Source organism: Puma concolor, chromosome C2 (genome assembly GCF_028749965.1).
Source record: "Puma concolor isolate L17-30 chromosome C2, mPumCon1.1.hap2, whole genome shotgun sequence".
NCBI classification, from domain to species: domain Eukaryota; kingdom Metazoa; phylum Chordata; class Mammalia; order Carnivora; family Felidae; genus Puma; species Puma concolor.
The window spans coordinates 157,362,919-157,385,364 of NC_141675.1; the positions used below are offsets into that span (position 1 = coordinate 157,362,919).

General features: G+C 62.1%; 1 protein-coding gene across 4 annotated transcripts; it reads right to left on the reverse strand.

Annotated features, from left to right (window-relative positions):
• CBS (cystathionine beta-synthase) lies at positions 1-22,446 on the reverse strand. 4 transcript variants are annotated; one of them, XM_086676078.1, is made up of 18 exons: positions 22,308-22,446; positions 20,639-20,777; positions 17,382-17,598; positions 15,242-15,348; positions 14,168-14,302; positions 13,739-13,818; positions 13,522-13,656; positions 12,924-12,993; positions 11,628-11,719; positions 10,738-10,863; positions 10,033-10,117; positions 8,563-8,668; positions 6,937-7,014; positions 6,644-6,778; positions 5,976-6,084; positions 2,090-2,174; positions 1,661-1,702; positions 1-349 (listed from the first exon to the last, which is right to left on the reverse strand). In XM_086676078.1, the coding sequence occupies exons 2-18, from the start codon at positions 20,706-20,708 to the stop codon at positions 192-194; spliced, it is 1,830 nt and encodes a 609-aa protein (XP_086532204.1). In that variant the 5' UTR covers positions 20,709-20,777; positions 22,308-22,446; the 3' UTR covers positions 1-191. The 4 variants fall into 4 exon arrangements, with proteins under 4 accessions (XP_086532204.1, XP_086532206.1, XP_086532205.1 ...); XM_086676080.1 differs by having other exon boundaries at positions 20,596-20,777; positions 22,308-22,423; XM_086676079.1 differs by lacking the exon at positions 1,661-1,702.

The window sequence follows — 22,446 nt, forward strand, 5'->3', positions numbered from 1 at the left end:
TTCACCGAGGCGGCCAGGTGTTAGTAAAAGGGAAGCTAGCGTCCACACTGGCCCCGGGCTAAGCATCCTACACCCGCTGCTTGCTACCCGCTCCTGACAACAACGCCCAGCGTCAGGCAGTTACAAATCACGCGTGTGGATTCTGTGTTTACAAAAGGTAGAGCACGGACCCCGGCGAGGCGTGGGCACGGTCAGAGCTGTACCGTGGCCCCCGCAGGTCTGGGCTCCGAGGTGCTTCCTGACTTGGTCTTCCGGTCGCGCTCCCGAGCGGCCACGAAGTTCAGCAAGTCGATGGCAGTGACGACCCCGAACACCGTCTGCCTCTGACTGGACTTGCCGTTGCTGTGGTCTGCGGAGGAACAAGACAGCAGGTGTAAAGGGGTCTCCGCGCGGAGTCCGTGAGAGGCGGCCACGCCCCGGAGGCCCTGCCCTGGAGCCGCCTGAGGTCCACGCGGGCCCAACACCACGTGCGGTCTTCTGACACGAGACGCCTGGGCGAAGCTGGCTTCTCCGCCCCGTGTCTGCCCGGCCGGACGCCCCAGGTTTCACTAAGCAAGCAATCCGAGCGTCCCCCTGGGCGCCCGATGCTTGAGTTTGGCGAGAAGTTCCAACATCTCCCACACCCGTGAACTACACCCCCGGCCTGTCTTCAAACCCTTGCCTTTCTCTCAGGCCTAAATGAACACCAGCCCCTTCCCACCGCGCTGTGCAAACCGCAGAGAGGGTTTTTGAGACGGTTAATTTTATGTGTCCACTTGACAAAGTCACGGGGTGCCCAGATATTTAGTCAGACATTACTCTGGGTGTCTGTGAGTGAGACGTGATATTTGAGCACAGGGAGGAGAGAGAGGATCCTCCCTAATGTGGTGGGCCTCACCTAATCAGCCAAAGGCCCGAAGAGAACAAAAAGGCTGACTCTGAGTGAGAGAACATCGTTCCTGTCTTTGGATTCAGACTGAAACACTGGCTCTTGGGTCCTGAGACTGCCCCCTCACCCTGCAGGGGACCCACTGGCCTGGTCACCTGGCCTGGTCACCCGGTTGGTCAGCCAACTCTTTATACCACAGCTCTTTCCCCACATCCACATATCCTGGTGACACTTTCCCCCGAGAACCGTGACGGACGCACACAGGGCCAGGCCCCCCCTTTCCCAGCACCACACCTATGGCTGGCTGTCCCTCGTGCCTTTGAGGGCAGAGGTCCCGGCGAGTGGGGGGGGGGGGGGGGCAGGGACCCAGCTGGCATGCTCGGAGAACCTCGGGAGAGGAAGAGGTACCAGGACGGACAGACGGCCGCACGCCTCCGCAGGGGACGGCGGCCTCTAGCGGCCTCTCCAGTCTGCCCTGCAGACCCTCCAGGAGAAACCCGTCCAGAGCCCAGCGTGCAGGCTTTCTGGAAAAAGGGCCACGGGGTCTCTGCCGTGACCGCTCGCCTCTGCCAGCACCGCAGGAGGCGGCCGGGGGAAATGCTGCCAGGCGGACTCTGAACTTGGGACTCTGGCCTTTTTCTGGTAGAAGTTCAAATGTGAGTCAACAGCCTAGGAGGAAGAACCCTCCCACTCGAGCCTGGGGGTCCAGGACCCCAGCCGCCCTCCTCCGCCCTCGGAGGCTCCGACTGTGACCACAGAGCCATTTCCGGCAGGGCGGCGGGGCGTACATACCTGAGGGCCCCCCCACCACGCCCGTCAAGGCCAGGTCCCGCGCTGTGGAGCCAAGGACGGGACGGGCGTTAGAGTCGGGGCAGACCGGGCCCCAAGACCAGCCCCTGCCGGGAGGGTGGGCACTCTGGGCCCCTCCCATCCTCCTTGCTTCTCCAGCCCTCATCCCCGCCCAGGACCGGACGCATCCCCCGGCCTGTGGGGACCCGCCAAAGAGGCCCAGAAGGGGCTTTGTGCGCGGCAGTTCAAAAGCCCTGTGGCCTCTCTGGCAGGGCCCACAGAAGGCTCCCTCCGAGATCCACAGTCACAGGCTGGTGGGGGCTGGAGGTCAGCACCCCCTACCCCCCCCCCCCCCGACACCCTCTGAGGGATGAGGGCCTCATTGCCCCGCGGAGCTCCCGGCCCAGCCCGGCCCACAGCAGGCCCACTCACACTGGATCTGCTCGTGGACCACCAGGGCGAAGTGGTCCATTTCCAGGATGTGCGACAGCTTGCCCAGCGGGTCCGTCAGCCGGATCTGGAAGAGGACGTGCGGTCGGTCAGCGCTCCCAGGACAGTCCCGCCAGGCCTCAAGCTGGCGGAGCCTGAGGGCCACTGCCTGCCAGGCCTGACAGTGAAAGGAGCAAAGCAAAGGCTGGGCATCGCTCCAGAACATTCTCCTCTAGTCTTTTGCCGATTCAGAAACCGAATGCAGGACGCAGAGGGCGACACAGTGCACATAAGACGCTTAGATGAACCATGAGTCCTTAGACACAGGACACAGCCATTTAGAAAGGCTTCCCACACTCTGACCCCAACTCTGACATTCTGGAAGACGCAAAACTAATGAGAAGCTCAGGGAGGGGTGCCGGGGTGGCTGAGTCCGTTAAGCCTCCAACTTTGGCTTTCGGCTCAGGTCATGATCTCGCAGTTCATGAGTTCGAGCCCCGCATCGGGCTCTGTGCAGACAGCTCAGAGCCTGGAGCCTGCTTCGGATTCTGTCTCCCTCTCTCTCTGCCCCTCGCCCGCTCACACTATGTCTCTCTCAAAGGTAAACATTAAAAAAAAAAAAAGAAAACTCAGGGAGATACAGGGGGAGAGGGGTTTACACACAGTACCAGTCTGTGGGATACTGGAACAGCTACATTTGCCACAACCCCGGGGCCCGTGGAAGGCACAGACAGACCCCCTATGAGAAAACTAGCACTTATCGGTCACCTGCCCCAACAAACACCAGTGCAAGACGTGCTAACAATGGCGAGCTGTGTGGAGAAGGCAGACGGGGGTGCTCGCCCCACACCACCTGCTCAAGACAAACTGTGAGAACTTACAGTAAAAACAGGGTCCACCTTCTGAGGATCGACACCTGTGCCTCACGAGAAGTGTGCTCCCACCAGGTGGGAAAGGGAGTGTGGGGGACACAAAATGGACAGAAGACCCAGGAGGGAAAATCAGGATGGGGGCGCTGGAGGAGCGGTCATGATCAGAGACCCTGGCCCTTGTGCGGGAGCAAGGCTGGCCCCCGGTGGCCCCCCGGCCACCAGGCCTGTCGCCCCGCTCAGTCCGTGGCTCGCCGCCCGCCGCCCCGGCGCCCAGATGTTCCCTCGCCCCCAACATCGCCAACGCCCGGCTCGGATCTCAGCCAAGACCGGAGATGGGCTTCGGGCACACCCCCAACACCCTCTTGGCTGACCGCCTGGAACCCGGAAGTCACGGTGACCACACGTCCAGAGGGAAGAGGTCTGCTGTCAGCAAGAGGCCTAAAGGGCTCCTGTCTTTGTATCCATGTTCTTTGGGAAATCAGCGGAGGATGCTGTTCAATGAGTTCAGCCTCCCCGGCCCTCGGAGCTGTTACCCTCATGCCTAGCACTCCCCAAGAACAGACCCCCGTCCCCGCACTGGGAACGCAAGTTTGCGGTAAACGCAGGTGACGTCTCTACAAGTTGAACTCACCCGAGGCCATACTTCCATTTGAAAGATCTTCCTAGTTTTAAATGACCCGCAGGGAGAGGCGAACACGGTGAGGTGGGGCATTCGGAGAATGGAGTGAGCCTAGCCCCCAGCCCCCGCCGGCATGTACACGGGCTGGGGCTCTACCTCGGGACCTCCTTCCCACCTACTCACACCGCAAGGTTCTCAGCTTAGTTACGGATGGGGCGTCAGCAGCCCAGCCGCGGGGGTCACCTGGTGTAAGCCACGGCACTCGGCCATCTCTTTACGCTCCCGGGAAAGTCTACCCCGGAGAGCCCTCTGTCCCCCCCCGGCCTCCACTGCCATCAGCGCCCCGGGAGGGATCACAGGGGCTGGCTGACCCTCTCTGGGGACACAGTGAGGGGAGTGTTCATCAGACGTGAGCTGGACAAGCCCTGGTCAGCCACACCGGAACCTAGCTCGGCGCCCTTCCTATTTGGACTCTGGTACTGGGGGCGGTTCCGTGGGAAAAGACCAGCGCTCACGGCTCAGGAGACCAGGGGAAGAGCCTCTGGGGGTGGGTCCGGGGGGTCCAGCATGTCCACACCGGGCGCCAGTGCACGATGAAGTGTTCACAGCAGCGCCGGTCCACGGAAGCCAGCTTCCGCCAAACACTTTCTGTAGGCCACGCACTGGATGTGGTCAAAAGACCACGGGGGGGGGTCACAAAGAACCAGGTGGTAAGGGAGCCACAGTGCACCCAGGTGGCCAGGCCCCCACGGGGCAGCAGGAAGGGCCAGCACCCGGCAGGGCGGCTGTGCCCAGATGTCGGGTCCCACCCAGGCTGTCTACTGCGGCCCCTGCACTCTCAAGACAGGATCTGGAACGCGGAGGCTTGGAGCCCCTGCTGAAGGAAGACACCTGCCTCCCCCCACACCCGCCCCTGGGAGCGCAGGGCAGAGGGGAGCAGGTGCACGGCGGCCCCCGACGTGGTCGGCTCCTCCCGCCCCACCCGGCAGCTCAGCGGCGGGAACTGAAGTCCCTGCGCTGAGACCCAGAGGGGTCCCGGCCGAGGGCCTGGCCGCACTCTGGGGGCGGAGGCGTGGCTGAAGGTGTGACGTGGCCTCTCAGGGAGGGAACTAGATACAGACTCGGGCGCCAGGCGGCGGCCACCGGCTCTGCCAGCTTGAAGACAGACCCACGGAGCGGAGCCCCCACCGGAGAGAAGGCTCCCCCGACCAGGCCAGCTCGTGGAAGGCCCCGGCGCAGGCCAGCGGCACTCGGGGCGGGAAGGGACCAGCGTGCACGGCCCCGGGGGATGGGTCTCACCACACTACGCTGTGGGAAAGGCACACGAGTGGCACACGCTGTGCGCACGGGTCTGCAGAGCACATATCGCCTGCAGCAACGAGAGGGGAGGGGGCAGCCTTCGGGGTAAGGGATACATGCGCTCGTGACCACGGGGACAGCTTCGTGGGTGCGTATTCGTGTCAGAACCATCGAATGGGCTAGGTTGGACACGACCCCGTGTGGCAGTTACGCCTCGGTAGAGGGAAGAGCTGAGAAGCCGGCGGGAAGGGCGCCCACGCTCGGCCCGGCTGGCCAGCCCCTTGCATGGGACACCGGGCTCAGTGACACCTCACGGAGCTTCCGCACAAGAAACACGCTCGTGCGCTCGGTGCTCCGGGGTGTGACAGGGCCTGGGGCACAGAGGGTGAGCGCATCGCGCGGGGGCGGCGGGGGCACGAGCTGCGGGAAGTGTCGAGGTTGGAGGAAGGACAGGGGACGAGGAGGAGGGGGTGACAGTCCAGGCCGGGCAGTGGCTCCCAGAGGGCCTAGCGGAAGGGGCCCTGCAGGGCCCATGAGACAGGTGATGGCCAAAAGTGGAAGGAACACGGATTCTGGGGCCATGTCAGCTGCGTGGTGGGAAATTCCTCCCCGGCTCTAGACTCAGCCCCTCAAATCCAACACGGCCAGCGGCCGCCTTCCCTCACCAAGTGCAGGACAAGCTGGTGGGGAGTCGGCGCCAGGGACCAGGGAGAGGGGACGCCCGACCGCACCACCTTGGGGCCTCTGCCCGGCCCATCGAGGGGCCGTGATCATGTAAGGACACCCACGGGCCCCAACCAGCCCCGGCAACTCCCCAGAATGTTCTCGGCCTGCCGGGCATTCTTAACAAACGTGCACAGAGAAGGCACAGGCCCAGCGTTGCGGAACGACCGTGCTGGCGGGCGCCCGGCTTGGCTGAGACGGCCTCGGGATGCTGACCCCCAGATGAGCCCCCACCAGCGAGGGCCGCCTGCAGAACAGGGGCAAAACCTTGGGTTTATGGGCTTGGGCGCAGCAGGGGCCCCGGCACCCTCTCACGGGAGCACTGAGCCCCGCCTTCGAGGGCAGGCCCGGGTCTCGAGCGAAACAGAGCTCGTACCTGTTTGAACTGCTTATAGAGGACTTTTCGAACTTGGTCTGACGGCTGAACCTTCCCAGCGAGCAGGGACGACAGCATGTTCCCCAGGGTCACCATCCCCAGGATCACCCTGGGAAACAGGGGTCAGGGGTCAGTGCGGGCACCCCTCTTCCCTCTCAAGGACAGAACACGCCCACAGCCACCCTCTGCTCAGGCTGTGCTCCGTGGCCAGACGTGGAATCTGAGAATTCAACCAGGAAGTGCGGTGCCTACGCGTGGGTATAGAGTGACCGACACCCGGCCCTGGGGGCTGCCTGTCCAGTGCAGGGACACCACAAACCAGCGAGTCTCGGGCGCCTCCATTCTGACCAGCATCGCGGGGAAACAGCTGGCAGCGTCCCAGGTGGTGGGCTCGGTTCTAGAATTGGGACGGTCTCGGGAGACTGCTGGCTGGCCACGGCCTTCCAGTGCTGGCCACGAGCCACGGCACGGCCGGTCCTCTCCCGCCGCCCCCCACGCACGTGCCCAGAGTGCAGGGACGTCGCAGGAGGGGCCCTTGGGCCGTAAGAGCTAGCGTGGCGGGTGTGCACGGACAAGTCGTCCGACCGCTGCCCTGCCCTGTCCGGGAGCTTGGGGCCCTGGCCCTGCGGCTCCGGGCAGAGCCCTGGGTTGGGGTGGCTGACACTGACCCTGATTCGTCGACCACGGGCACCTGGTCGAAGCCCTTCTCGCGGAGGATCTCGATGGTGTGCTCGCAGGTGACCGTGGGCAGCACCGTCAGCGGGGCCGACAGGCTCAGCTCCTGAACTCGCAGGTGCCACCACCTGGGGGGAGGGCGCCGGGCCGGCCACGAACCGGGCGGCGGGAGGGGAGGACAAGTACACTCACTGCTCAGCGCAGAGGGATGATGGCCGGCCAGGTGCGGGACGGAGCACAGGGGCCTGGACTTGGGAGCACGGTCTCCGCTCAGAGACACCCTTACCACGGCTTTGTCACGGTGAAGTCGTCCTCCTTCAGGAAGCCCTTCTGCATCATCCATTTGTCACTCAGGAATTTGGACCTATGGGCATCAAGAAGCCACTGGGGCCCGGTCGGTCCTGAGAGAGCCCAGCACCACTCGCGGGACACCGTGGCTCCAGCCGAGACCCCGAGCGGCCGGCGGGGACTGCAGGGTGAGGCCGGGGAGCCGGGCCTCGGAGACCCCAGCAGGGAGTGCCGTGGGGGCACCTGGTCGACCCACGAGCCTGACCTGCGTCTGCGGGGGGCGCAGAGCACAGCGTCTGTCCCGGAGCCCAAGCCGGCAAGCCCGCTCCCGGCTCCGGGGCGGCCTCCCGGCCGAGGAGCAGAGGGAGCGCCTCCCTCCCAGGGGCTGAGGACACTGGCCCCGGCTCGGGGCTGCCTGTCTGGGACCCGCCCCAACCTGCCACCCGGTAACCAAGACACGCGGGAGGACACGCTCGGTCCTTCGCGTGACCGGTTCCGTCTACCGCTCACAGCTACCTCATCTCTCTGCCCCCCAACACCCGCCCCGTCTCCCTCCCGTTCACCCCACCTCCCGCATACCCCCACCCTGTCCCCCGCCCCCCACTGGCCCTGTCTTTCCCTCCTCCCCCACCCCATCTCTCCCCCCACCACACCACCCTCTCTACCCCCTGCGGACCTGCCCTCTCACCTGCACCCCTGCTCCGTGTCTCCCTCACCCACCCGCCACGTCTCCCACGGACCCGCCCTGCTTCTCACACCCTCCAGTGTGCACACGCTCACATGCCCACACAGCAGGCCTGTAGAGCTCACGGGGAGACGGGCATCCTGACTGACTGGGGCAGGCACGCAGCCCAACTCAGGGCAACTTGGCGGTGAGAACCCTTGTGAACCCCCGCGCCCCCTGGGAAGCCAACTCGGGGCACCCCCAGCACCCAGGCAATGGAGGGAATCGTGAGGATTTGGCGGGCAGGGGCCAGGGGGATCCTCAGCTCCCCGTCCCTCAGAAGCCTGCTGCAGAGCAGCCTGGCGCACAGGCAGAGCCGTAGGCCCAGGGGCCACCGGCTGGACCTATGGCCCTCAGAGCTGGGCCACAACACACACGAACGCCCAGTGCCATCGGGCCGGAAGGGGCCGTGGGGGCCACCGGCCAGACACTTCCCAGCAGGTCCTGAAGGGCGGTCTGAACCCAGCCAGGGATCTCCTCAGTCAGAGGGTGGAGGCCGCAAGGGGCCGAGTGGGGGAGGGCAGCTCACAGGAGACACGTGGGAGGGGCGACGGGGGCAGGAGGGGCTGAAGTGGGCAAGGAACCCCCTCCAGGGGGCGCTCTGCCAGACGCACCGGCCGCCATGAAGGTGCGCGGACTCATAAGCGTGTCTAGAGGACCCCAAGACGGGGACCAGACAGGCTGAGACACAATGGGGAGCCCGACGGGGAGCCCGGGGCCAGGCGCAGGCAGAGCTCACAGGGGTCCCGCAGACCCCCACCCTCCCTCCTCCTTGCTGTCTGATCTCCGGGGCGGCCCGTCAGCGAGAGCCCCCGGGGCGTGCAGGGCTCAGAAGGACAGAGAGACGCGGGCGGGGGACTCGGAAGGACAGAGACGCGGGCGGGGGAGGGCGCGTCTTACATGTAGTTGCGCACCGAGTCCGGCAGAATCACCACGCAGCGCTGGCCCTCCTGCAGCTCCCGGGCAGCCTTCACGGCCACCGACATGGCGCTGCCGGCGCTGCCACCTGTTGGGGGACGGGGGGGGGGGGTGGGTGGCGTGAGCACCTGCGTGCGAGCCGGGGAAGCCACCCGCAGGGCCTGGCTCTGGGGGGAGGACCACTTCTCACTGCACCCGCACCGCTCTGGCAGCACGAGCTCCACGTCCGCCCAGGCTTCGTCACCAAACCCTCCCGGAGGAAGCACAGACACCCCACAGCGAGCCGCGTGTCCTCTCGGCCGTCAGTCCCTGGGGGTCTAAATCCAGCGCTTCCCTCTGGGGCCTTGGGGCTCCGAGCGGAGACAGCCGGTGGGGAGCGTGGTCCCATCTCCTTCTGACCCTGGAGGCCCGTGTCACACATGCCCCCCAGCCTCTCCAGGGCATTCCCGGCACCCTGTGCCAGCCCCAGACCCCAGGTGAGGGCTGGACTTGGCTGAAAACAAGTGTCCACAGGGCGCCTGGGTGGCTCAGTCGGTTAAGCGTGTCTGACTTCGGCTCAGGTCATGATCTCGCAGTCCATGAGTTTGAGCCCCATGTCGGGCTGTGTGCTGACAGCTCGGGGCCTGGAGCCTGCTTCCGATTCTGTGTCTCCCTCTCTCTCTGCCCCTCCCCTGCTCATGCTCTGTCTGTCTAGCACTCAAAAATAAATGAACATTTTGGGCGCCTGGGTGGCTCAGTCGGTTGAGCGTCCAACTTCAGCTCAGGTCACGATCTCGCGGTCCATGAGTTCAAGCCCCGCGTCGGGCTCTGGGCTGACGGCTCAGAGCCTGGAGCCTGCTTCGGATTCTGTGTCTCCCTCTCTCTGCCCCTCCCCCGTTCATGCTCTGTCTCTGTCTCAAAAATAAATACACGTTAAAAAAAAATTTTTTTTTTAAATAAATATTAAAGAAGAAAAAAGCAAAAAAAAACCAAGCGCCCTAAAAGCTTTGGCCTCACCCCCAAACCACGGACGGCATCACCGGGACGCCTCTCAAGGTGGGGCCGGCAGGAGGCAGACGCCCACTCGTACCCGGACCCCGCTGCCCACTTCGCCGGGAGCGCAGAGATGGCGGCTGTTTTCTTCCTCTGTTGAGCTACTGGGGAGTTGCTACGTCCCCAGGCCCCTCACAGCTCACACTCCTTCCCTTCTCGGATCTGCGGGCCACGCCTGTCCTCAGCGAGACAAAGCCTAAGGACCCCAGGGGCCCAGGAGCACAGACCCAGAGCTGCAGCCATGTTCTGGAAGGGCACCTCTGCTGTGAGCATGACGGCCCTGCACGGCCCTGCCGAGGGGCAGACGGACGGACGGCACCTGACAGGCGCGGCCCGCGGCTTCAGAACGAAGGTGTCTTTTACACGTGGCCTGGAGGTGGGCAGGGGGCAAGTGCACCCCAGAGCCCGCCCGGCACTCACCGCACAGCAGCCCCTCCTGTGCAATCAGCATCCGGGCGAAGGCAAAGGCCTCCTCATCGTTGCTCTTGAACCACTTGTCCACCACCTGCAGACAGGACCCACACAGAAAGCTCTGGAGGGGCCCGGGCCCTTCCGTGGTGGGGGTGTGGCCACAGCCCGTGCCTGCAACCTCACAGGTGCGCCAGAGGCCATGACCCTCATTGGAACGTGGCCCGGCCCCACATCTGCGACCGGATTCTCAGGGCTAGAACCCTAGAACTTTCTACCTCTCCTGGTCCAACACATTCTGCCCCTGGCATCGAAACTGTCCGCCAGCCCCCGCCGCACAGCTCTGTCCCCACAGGTCCACCCTAGACAACCCCCCCCCCCCACCAACAGAATTACCCTCTAGGGTCCCGAAAGAGAGCCCTGTCTGGCTGGGGTCCTTATCGTTCACTTTGCTTCCCTGCCCTCAGCACCTGCGCCCTCTCCCTCTGCGGGGGCCGGGCCCGTGCCCACGGCCGTCTCAGCGTCTCCGCCCACCAGGGCCCTGGCACACACTCGATACGGTGCCACCTGTTACCTACCCTTGACGGCGAGGCCACGCTTTCCCCGCCTGCTCATGCAGCCCCCACTATTCCGCGGCCCCTCCGTCGGAAAACAGGTCAAGGGCGTTCGTACCCAGAGGGCTGGAACCGTGCCTGGGAGTGCCCTGGCCCTGCCTACCGTCCGGTCCAGCACCGTGGGGATGAAGTCGTAGCCGATCCCTTCCACCTCGTAGACCGTCTGCTCCGACTGGTTCAGCTCCTCGGGCTCTGCGAGGATGGAACCCTCGGGATCCACCCCGATGATCTAGAGGGGGCGGCATGAGGGCCCGAGTTGGGCAACAGTCTCATCTGGCCGTGCCTGACTTTTTACGGGGGTGGCCAATCCCACCCTAGCAAGCACCCGGTGAAGACCTGCCCTGGGGTGTGGCTGTGTCCCCAGGCCTCAGGCCCCAAGTGCTGGGGACATTACAAGGTACACATTCACCTGGGGTACTCCAAGGGGACAGCATGTGGCCGGGGGGGACAAGGTAGCTTCCCAGGGGAGAACCAGGTGAGCAGGGCGCCCCAGGAAAGCCCTGACTGCCCCTGTGGGGGCAGCCGGAGCCTTTGGGGATGGATGGCAGAGAAATGGCCGGAAGGAGGAAAGTGCTCGGGACCCCCAGCTGGAAGTTTCTACAAGCCCCTCCCCAGGTCCACGCTTAACTCCAAATCCAGATGTCCCCCCCACCGCCAAGCACAGCACATGCGGGACATGACCCTAAGAGCTTAGAGCTTCTGGAACGATCCTTGGAGGCCATCCAAGTCGACTGTCCCACCCCCAGAGCAGTGGGGCGCCTAGGTCATGGATCACTCCCAAGAAGAGGCAGACACACAAGGTACAAGACAAGCTATAAGCAGAAATGTCAGGACGGGGAACTTGCAGCTCTAAAGCAGAGGCCACCCTGGGGACCCAGGGCCCAGAAGCTCAATGGTCACGCTCCAACCGCAGATGGGGCCGCAGGTGAGAGAGGCGCGCACGTCCGGGCCCACCCGCCTCCGACGCCCGTCTGCAGCCCCTGGCTCACTCACTTTGCACCCTGGGCATTTCTCCTTCAGCTTCCTGGCGACGCCTGTGATGGTGCCACCCGTGCCCGCCGAAGCCACCAACATGTCCAACTTCCCTGATGGGAGAAGCTGTGTCAGGGGGCCACCCTCCGGCCACAGCTCAGCCGGCTCGCCACGCTCAGCAGTAAGTAAAGACGCAACCAAAACGCAGGCCGGTTCTCAAGAAGTTCAGAGGGAAGCTGTTGTCACATTTCGACAGCCTCTTATGACAGTTCTAGAGCTTTAAAGAAGCATCCGCAACCACAGCGAGCCAGTGGGCTCTGTTTAGTCTTTGCTGGATGACACGTGGCCACTGCAGCCCCCATCTGGTGCGAAGCCATGAAGGGCGTCTGGATGCACTGCCAGGACCCGCCACACGGTGGCTGCCGCAGGGACGGGGCCCGGGGAGGCCCTTTGCCGTGCCCCTCTTACAGTGTCAAGCTTCAGGTAGGAATAAGTGAACTGAATTATAAAGGAAATAAATAAATCCCTCAGGCTCGGCCCGAAAGTCACTGGGCTCTCCGCCTGCCGCATGGCCGGCCCAGGCATCCTGCAGACAAGTCAGTGCGGACACCCGTGCCGAGGCAGAGGGCTGTTTTTGCCAAAGGAGAGAGTTCTCACACGTAAAACCCGGGTGAGCACACCCTTGGACCCTTGCCGCCTGGCTCCTAGGCCTGGAACGAGGTCGCGTGTGGGCCGGTGCCAGCACCAGGTTCCAAGTGGCGAGGCCCATCGCCTGGCACCTTCTCCCTGAAACCTCTTAGGGAAACACCCCCCCCCCCCCCCCCCACGGACTTTGCTCTCAACGTGTGCAAAGGCTCCAGGGACACTCATGTCCGTACAGGAAGTAAACCAACCCCCGGCACCACCATCCGGCTCAGGAGATGAGAAAAGCCAAGTGTTGGATTCAGCGCTCGGATCGGGGCCTGATGCCAAGGGCTTTCGACGGCATGGAGCCCAGGGAGGGCTCCAGCACCAACCAGCCTGGCACACTTTCGTTCCCCGCACGCAGGAGTAGGTCTGGAAGGACCTACTGCTGGGCGCACGAGCAGAACCACGTGATACGTTTGGTGTTCCAGGCGACGCACAGGCAAAGCCCGAAAAAGGACACCCCTCTGGGGAAATGCGCTGGAAAGCACTTCATGGAGAGGGGACGCTTGGACTGGGTTTTGAAGGACGGACAGGAGTTTACCGAGGAGAGGGTAAGTGACCCGTGCACTCCCAGGCAAGCAGGGATTGATGCAGCGAAGGCGGACGGAGGGGCGGGACGCAAGGACTCACCGTCACACTGCTGCAGGATCTCCTCGGCGGTGGTGTCGTAGTGAGCGAGGGGGTTGCTGGCGTTGCGGTACTGTGTGGAGAGACGGCGGAGGGGCTGAGTGGGGTCAGGAAGGCCGAACGGGCAAAGCCCCGGGGCGTCAGGCCGACGGCTCAGGGCGAGCCGGAGCGGATCCCGGCAGATCAAGCCAGTGGCCGGCGGCACGGGCGGTTTTAGGAAGCTCGACCAGCACAAGACGTTGACTCGAGCCCTCCGGGAGGTGCGGTTTCTGAACTCACCCAGAGGGGAGACGGGGGAGGCCGAGAGCCCCGGTGAAAAGGTTTTCGTGTGTTTTACACCTGTACAACAGCTTCCGGGTGCACCGCCAAAACCGTTCCGGCCCAGGCGCTGAGCGCAGCCCTCCAGAGGCGGGGGGGGGGGGGGGGGGGGGGTGGCCAAAGGCTCAGCGGACCTGGCCGCCACCTGCCGGAGAGCCGGGCAGGCCGGCGACCGCGCGCCAGCCGCCTCTGCAGCCCCCGACCCCGACGGACGCCCCCCAGGGCGCCCCCGATGTGGGTCCACACCCCCGAGCGCACGCTCGCCCCCAGACCCCGGCCTCACCTGGTCCAGGATGTGAGAATTGGGGATCTCGTTCCGTAGCCTCCAGGCCACCCCCACGTGGGACTCCGGGGAGTCAAATCTGGCCGTGGTGGGCGTCCTCACAATCTCGGCCCCCAGGGCCCGCAACACATCCACCTATGGAGGAGCACGGAGGCCCGCGTCTACCCCCGGGCCCGGTGCACGGGGCCGGGCCCCTCGGGACAACCCCTGCCCCCACCTTCTCCGTGCTCATCTTCTCCGGCATCACGATGACGCAGCGGTAACCCTTCACGGCGGCAGCCAGGGCCAGCCCGATCCCTGGGGACAGTGCACGGGGTGAGACGGGGCCCCGGCGCCCCACAGACCCCGCTCTGGGTGCCCACGGCCAGGAAGGCCCAGGGAGAGGGCACTCAGATACCAAAAAGGCCTGAGGTCACCCCCTTCTGTCTCGAATGAGGGAGTCGGGGCAGAGAACGCCCGAGGTAGAAATGCAAAGGGGATGTACCCCCTGAGAAGCAACGCAGGCGGGAAAACGTGGAACCCGGCGCCCCCGGCTTCCCCTGGGCACCGCCCTCCAAATGCACGCATTACGTGCTGCCCAAGCGAGTCGAGGGAGGAGGCCAGCCGGACAGGCCAGGGGACCCTCCCGGCCCGTCCCGGGACCCACCTGTGTTCCCGGACGTCGGCTCAATGATGGTGTCCCCGGGCTTCAGGGTCCCGGCCCGCTCGGCGTCCTCAATCATGCGCAGGCTGATACGGTCCTTCACGCTCCCGCCCGCGTTGAAGAACTCACACTTGGCCACTGGGAGCCAAGGACGAATCAGGACAGGAAGAGGCTCCCCCCCGCCCCCTGGCTGATCCCCACGACCTCCTATTATGCGACACGCCCAGAACGTGGGGACCGTAAACCACCCCCCTCTGTTCTCGCCCCCACCTGCGCCCGGAGCAGCGTGCTCGCCCACCGGGAAACTCCCCCCTGCCCAGCCACCTGCTGTCCAGCCCGAGTGGCAACTCCGAGCGAAGGAGAGAAGTGAGGAGCCCCCTGCTGGGTGGGTGGGCCAGGAAAAGCCCCCCTTGGGGCAGCACGGGCCCAAGAGCCAGACACACAGCAGGAGGCCGGTGTGAGGCAGGGCGGCCCGCCCCGTCCAACTGGGGCCTGCCCAGCGCTCCACGCCTGCCTCCCATCAGCCTGCTCACCGGGAGAGGCCCTCGCCCAGCGACACGGGGCTCTGCGTGCGGGTGGCCCCCCTGCTCACCGAGGACAAGGCCGGACGTGGCTCCCCCGATTCCCACCGCCTCATAACGGATGGTCTATCCCCACAGAACCAGCTGAACACAGAGACAACCGCTTCCTGCCCAGCCCACGCCCGAGACCCCGCATCACAAAGACGGACCCCGTTGTGACGTCTCCTCCTCCTCAGGTCTGGGGAAGGTCAAGCTCCTTCCTGGTTGGGTCCTGCCTTCCATGTTGGCCCAGAACACGCTCCCCGGGTCTCCACACTCTGTCTCCTCATTCGGGCCCCGACCAGAGCAGCCGGCTGTGCCCCGCCACCCCGGCACGTCCCCCTACCGTGCTTTCTTTCTGCTATTACCCGATGGGGTCCCGCACATTCATTAGCCGGCTCACTCCCTGGCCCCTCTTGCCCCCCAGAGGGCCCCAGGGGTCTATGCCCACAACCCTAGGCCCACCGAGCCGCTGCTGGGGCAGGCGCGGGACAGAGGGAGGCGGCCAGGTACTCACAGAGCTCGCACTTGAGGCCAAATTTCTTTCCGATCTTATTGATTCTCACCATGGGGGTGTCCCCGATTTTCTTCAGGATGTCGGGCAAGATTTGGGGGGATTTGGTCCTGAAACAGGGAAGTCCACGATCACTCAGACTTGGCAGACCAGCACGCTGTTTTACATAAACCAAGAAACAAATCCAAGAACTGGCTTGGGTGAGGGATCCGAGTGGTTAATTACACAAACCTACTCGCAGGGTAAAAGGCCACAGGCACATTCCTGCTCACGTGTGCACACATGACACGTGAGGACACCGGTGGGTGAGCCGATGGCAGAAACCCCGTCTGTGGTGTAGCTAACGGTGAGCCGCATCAAGGTCGTTTCCTGGGCAACAGGGGCCGGGGTCAGAGGGCAGCTTGGGGAAGGGACATGAGACCCCTCTGTATTATTTCTGCAACTTTCTATGTTAAATTATTTCCAAGTACAGGGGCGCCTGGGTGGCTCAGTTAAGCGTCCGACTTGGGCTCAGGTCATGATCTCACGGTTCGTGGGTTCAAGCCCCGCGTCGGGCTCTGGGCTGACAGCTCGGAGCCTGGAGCCTGGAGCCTGCTTGGGATCCTGTGTCTCCCTCTCTCTCTGCCCTACCCTGCTTGCTCTCTCTCTCAAAAACGAGTGAATGTTAAAAAAAAATTACTTCCAAGTACGGAAGCTGGAGTAGACAACGCGACTTCAACAACAGCTCCTGCCTGGTGCATCCGTTCAGAAAATCTTTTCTGCGGACCTTCACTTCCTTCCATCTCTCGGCACCCGACCCCTGGGATTCCTTGTCCTTTTCTTTTCCTTGATGAAAAAAGGAAAAAAGCTTTTCCCTGATGAAAAAAGCTCCTCCAGAGCTGAGCCCCCTCAGGCTGCCTGGCTGTCCACCAGGGATGGAAAGCGGCCACAAGGGGTGCACCGGCCACCGGGCATCACTCAGAAAATGTCAGGCACGGGTGACTGAAGCACCCTACTCGAAACAAAACAAAGACCTTGGGGAGTCAGCGGTGCCCCTGGGGTCAAGGTCACCATGAACTCCCAGGTGGACGTCCAGGCTCAGTGTGGGATTCCTCATCATCGACTGGCTGTCTCCCGTCACATTCTAGCGACTGGCTTTCTCTCCCCGTTCTCCGACCTGGTGACAGGTGACAGTCGGGTGCGGACAGCCTGATGGTGTGTCAGCCACGACACAGGCGGTTCCCTCCTCACCCTCAGGGCCCGATGCCAACTGCATACCTTCTTCCTGTCCGTGCCAAGTACGTGCTCACCAAACACCCGCCCGGGGGTGTGCAGCACAGACCTGGGTTTAGCTCCCTACACCCTTGGATTTCTAATTTACATTCCGTGGTTCCCAAACTTTAGCGAGCCCTCTGCTCCAGGAACCCGGCAAGACCAGATTCCTGGCCTCAGGCCCAGCGCACCCAGCTCCCCAGGGGGGCCGGAGGCTGCAGTCCACCCTGGGGGCCCAAACAGGCCTCCGCTGGAACAAGCTGGAATCCAGCCTCCAACAGCAGCCTTCCAAGGAGCGGAAGGGACGCCCCCAGCCAGGCCAGGGGCAGCTCACAGCAGGCAGGGCGAAGGGAGAGCTTGGCGGGGGGTAAAAGCCCCAGGCCTTCCGCGTGACGGGCTCAGGGGCCCGCAGGAACCTGGTCCCTCGTGGCTGCCTCAGCCTCACACAGGCCTTTTTTCGCCCACTGCTCGGCTGGGTTTTGGCAGTGAGGGCTCATCGCCTCCTGAGCTCTCGGTGCTCAGACACATTTAATGCTTGGGGATTCTGGATTTGTAAGTTTTTCATTTCTGCCAGCCCCAGTGAGGCCTGCACCTCCCTACCGCCCCTGAGTTCTGATTTTAAATCCCATAATCAGGGGTGTCTGGGTGGCTCAGCCGGTTAAGCGTCCGACTCTTGATTGCGGCTCGGGTCATGATCTCGTGGTTTGTGGGATTGAGCCCCGCATCGGACTCCAGGCTGACAGCAAGAAACCTGCTTGGGATTCTCTCCGTCCCTCTCTCTCCCTGCCCCTTTCTCCCTCTCCCCAGCTTGTACACATGCTCTCTCTCCTAAAATAATAATAATAATAATAATAATAATAACAATAATAATAAATCATAAACCGGCACTCACAAGACAGTGTGGTGATGAGGGGAGTCAGTGACCGGCCTGCCCAGCTGCCAGGAACACTTGCTTGGGGCATCGGGACGGATCCACAGGCGCTCCTTGGCTTCCTTGTCCCCCGGAGGTCCCTTCTCCAGGCTCCCTTTCCCTAGGTGTGCCCCTGAGAGGTGGGGGCACCCTTCGGACCCCGTTTCTGCTTGGGGTGTCTCGGAAGGCATGCTGGGATCTGGCAAAGGGAGGGGGAGAGACTTGGTTCAGGCCATTTCTAAACACCTGCCCAGGAGTCTGCTTTGCTGCTGGGGACCTGGGCAATCCTGCTCACAGGGTCCCTCTGCAGGGGCGGGGCACGGCAGGGCAGGGGGCGGGGCGTCCACACATTCAAACAGCACAAGGGCAAGCACAAAAATGTCGGGGCCAGCTGCTGTGGCCACGGTGTGGCGGTTCCTCAAAAGGTTAAACAGAACCACCACGGGAGCCAGCATGGCACTCCTAGGCATATATCCAAAGAGTTGGAGACATCTGTGCACCACGTTCACAGCCACACGACTCACAACAGGCAAAACGTGGAAACACACCAGACACCTGTCACAGATGCGGGATACACAAAACGTAGCACAGCCATACGACGGAATATTACTTGGCCGTAAAAAAGTAATAAAGTTTTCAAATTTTCTCAATACGTGAGCATGTACAAAAAAAAAAAGTTCCCACGCAGAGGTGACGGGTATGTTGTTTATCTGACAGTGGGGAATCTTTGCACGACGTAGACGTGAAATGAAAACAAAGTGTAAAAAGGGCTTCTGTTGTGAGTATCACACATAAGGACAACTCCATTAAAAACAAAAACAAGGGGCGCCTGGGTGGCGCAGTCGGTTAGGCGTCCGACTTCAGCCAGGTCGCGATCTCACGGTCCGTGAGTTCGAGCCCCGCGTCAGGCTCTGGGCTGATGGCTCAGAGCCTGGAGCCTGTTTCAGATTCTGTGTCTCCCTCTCTCTCTGCCCCTCCCCCGTTCGTGCTCTGTCTCTCTCTGTCCCAAAAATAAATAAACGTTGAAAAAAAAAATTTAAAAAACAAAAACAAAAACAAAAACGGGGCCCCTGGGTGGCTCAGTCGGTTAAGCGTCCGACTAGGGCTCAGGTCATTCATGATCTCATGGTTCGTGGGTTCGAGCCCCGCGTCGGGCTCTGTGCCGACAGCTCGGAGCCTGGAGCCTGCTTGGGATTCTGTGTCTCCCTCTCTCTCTGCCCCTCCCACACTCATGCTCTGTCTCTACTTCTCAATAATAAATAAACGTTAAAAATTTTTTTTTATATAAAAATTTTTCTGACAAATACAACACAGTATTGTAAATGGATTTTCTCTCCCTTACGATTTTCCTAACACACTTTTCTCCAGCTTATTGTGAAAGTACAGCATAAATACATGCTATATACAAAACAAGTGTTAACTGACCATTTATTTACGTTATCAGTAAGGCTTCCGGGCAATAGTGAGCTATTAAATTTGGGGGGAGTCAAAAGTGACATATGGATTTTTGACTGCGTGGGGTCGGCACCCCTAACCCCCACACTGCTCGAGGGTCGACTATACATATGGTTTTTGTTACCTCAAAGTTGTTTTGAAAAGACTACGTTTATATGATGGATATCAGAAATGGAGATAATGATGTATTTACCCTAAAAAAAAAGGAATGATGGGGCGCCTGGGTGGCGCAGTCGGTTAAGCGTCCGACTTCAGCCAGGTCACGATCTCGCGCTCCGTGAGTTCGAGCCCCATGTCAGGCTCTGGGCTGATGGCTCGGAGCCTGGAGCCTGTTTCTGATTCTGTGTCTCCCTCTCTCTCTGCCCCTCCCCCGTTCATGCTCTGTCTCTCTCTGTCCCAAAAATAAACAAACGTTGAAAAAAAAAAATTTAAAAAAAAAAAAAAAAGGAATGATGTTTTGATACATGCTACGAGGTGAGGGGGCCTCGGACACACTGCGCTTTGTGAACAAACCACACGAAGGGAAAACCCCGTACGGCTACACCTGTGGGAAAGAGGAGCCTACGATCCGCAGATTCACAGAGGAAACTCATCAGGTAGGACAGAGGTTATGAGGCGTCGCTGGTGAATGGGGAGGAGTTTTGGTTTGACCTGATGAACGTTTTGCATACAGATCCTGGTGATGGTTGCACAACCTGTGAATGTACTTAATGCTACGGAATTGTGCCCTTGTGAGTGTGTAGAACCATAAAGAGGATGTCACAAAAACCTTATCATGAATTTAAGCACCTCGGTGGCTCAGTGGGTTACGTATCCGACTTGGCCTCAGGTCATGATCACGCTGTTTGTGAGTTCGAGCCTCGGGCTCTGTGCTGACAATGTGGAGCCTGCTTGGGATTCTCTCTCTCTCTCTCTCTCTCTCTCTCTCTCTCTGCCCCTCCCCTGCTTGTGCTCACTCTCACTCTCAAAATAAATAAATGAACTTAAAAATTAAAAAGTTTAAAAAAATAAATAAATCACACATAACCTTAAAACAGATTAAGACAAGTTGACGGAAGGAAGGACAGATGGACAGACGGGGACCGGCTCAATCAGAGGTGAGGCCTCACTGAGCTGTACGCCTGCCTCGCCCCTTTGGGGTGACAACCAACAGGCACCACCCTCATCTTCGGAAAGACTGGGACTGAACTCAGCCTGTCTTCTGCCCCCTTCTCCCGTCTCCACAGCGACCGGGACGACAGAGCCCGGCTCCTCCAACACGGCCACCCCTCCACAGACTGACGACCAACAAGTGCCCACAAGAGACAGTACAATTGCACAAACGAGGCATATCCTCCAAGGAATCCCGGAAGAGCTCAAGGGGGTTAGGGGAAACTGAGGGAACCTGAGTTCAGCAGAGACTTCAGTTAACAGCTGCGTTCACTAACGGTAACAAAGACCTACTAATGCAACAGGCTCGGCTACTCAGGGAAAGTGTTAGGAAGCAGGCATACGGAACTTGTCTTCCCAATTTTTCCTAAAACTAAAACAGTTCTTAAAAAAAAAGGGGGGGGGGTGCTCTGGGGCACCTGGGTGGCTCGGTCAGTTGAGCGTCTGACTGATTTCGGTCTAGGTCATAATCCCAGGGTCGTGGGATCGAGCCCACAGATATCTGTGCTCCCCAAGACCTTCCTGAGGCAGTTTTGCTGTGAAAAGGTGAGTGGCCGAGCAGACTGGGCCGAAGGTGTAAAGGGCTCCTCACACGGAGGTGTAAATCCAGAGTTTCGGGGCGTTCCCTTGCTGACCTTCTCCTCCAGGGCACGCAGAACCAGGCTGGTTATCAGCAAAGGCAGAGGCAGCCCCAGCTGGGTCCATTTCCCCCAGTGCAGGTGGCCCGATGCAGCCCAGTGCCCAGCGGCTGGCCACATTCGCCCAGGCCGGAGCCTGCGAACAGGGAGTTAGAAACCTGGGGACACTCTGCAAGTCACATCCTTTGGATATTCACCAGGCCGGTGGGGCTGGCCCCATTCCAGAGAAGCCAGCCTCCCAGCTGTCCCGCCCAACGGCCTTAGAGCGGTGGTTCTTTCGAGCCTTGGGATCACCGGCTTCTTTTGGAAGCTTCAGGTCTTCCCTGAGGCCACTGGAGGATGCCCCCCTCCCCTTCTCTAACTTTAGGAACCCCCCCACCCCGCCCCCGGCCCTAAGGAGACCAGCACCTTTTCTCGCTCAGGCGGTAATTCTTCCACCGTGCAAGAACCGCCCCCCCTGCCCGGGTCACAGACCCTCCTCCCCATCGGAGGCAGGCAGCCCCGCAGCGCTCTGGCCGGGCAGGCACGCCGCCCGCCGCAGGACCGGCCAGAATCGCTGACCGTTCGCGGAAGCGGCCTCTAAGGACGCGGGCAGCCCCGCGCCTCCTTCTCTGCGACTTGCCTAGCCTGGCATAGCCTCCGGCGAGGTAAGGAGCCGCTGGGTACAAAGATCGAAGCCGACCGAGTCTCCGCGGACCCCAAAAGCACTGGGCCAGGCGCTCGCTTGGCAACCGGTCCGAACCCGCGGGTTCCCACTCGCGAGACTCAGCTCGCGCCCCGCGGGCCAAGCACGTGCGTCCCGGGCAGGCGGGCTCACCTGGCGCCGCCCTGCCGGTTCCCGCTCCGCCTGAAACCCCATCTTAAAGCGCAAGACCCTCCTGGGGTCACGACGCCCCCAGGGGCATCGTGCACCCTGCAGACACACGCCCCAGTTGGCCCCAGTGTGGGGGGCGGGGATGGTCAGGGTCAAGGGTGCGAATGGTAGTAAACTCCTGTTTTAAAGTGTGAGTTTTCAGGTGGCATATCGAGATTCTACAGTAGATTTGGAGGCCGGCCGGGAGGCGCAGTTCGGGACAAACACCCCCAAGTAATCCTGGCGAAGCTAAAACTTTTGCGTTCCCGCCCCTCCACCCTCCCCCCCCCCGCCGCACCCCTCAGCTCAACCATCCGCTTCCCCTAGGGTCCGGGGAAGTGGGGGTCGCCGGGCATCCGAGTATGTGCCCAGGACACGACCCCCCTGTGCTCTGCGCCCCTCCCCCCACGGGCACCCACCTCACGTGCCGTCCGCGCAACTACATGAATATTTACTCCCACCTCATATAGTTGACGGAAAAGAGCAATCTGCGAAACAGCCGTTTCCCCTCCAAAATACAGCGAAAAATCAACGATCGCACCCCGGCTCCCGCCCCCCCCCACCCCCTCCGCTCCACAGCCGCGGGGGCTGCGGGGGGAGGCCCGGGGCCACGTGGGCGCTGAATCCCCGGCCTCAAAACCTTCTGGACGCGCCGGGGGCGCGAGACGCCGGCCCTGCTCCGCCGCGCGCAGGTGCAGATGATGCAACTCCGGCGGAGGGGTGGGGGCGACCCGGGGCCCGCCGGAGGCGGTCGACCACAGCCCGACCCCGCCGCCCAGGGGTGGGGCGGTTCCCGGCCCGGCGGGCGCTCACCTGGACGGAGACGCGGGAAAGAGCGGCGGGCTGCGCGCGTCCGGGCGCCGCGACCTGCGACCCCAACAGCTGCTCCTCGGAGCCGCAACCCTGGAGCTGCGGGGCCTGCGGGACCCGGCGGCCGACAGTGCGCGCAGGC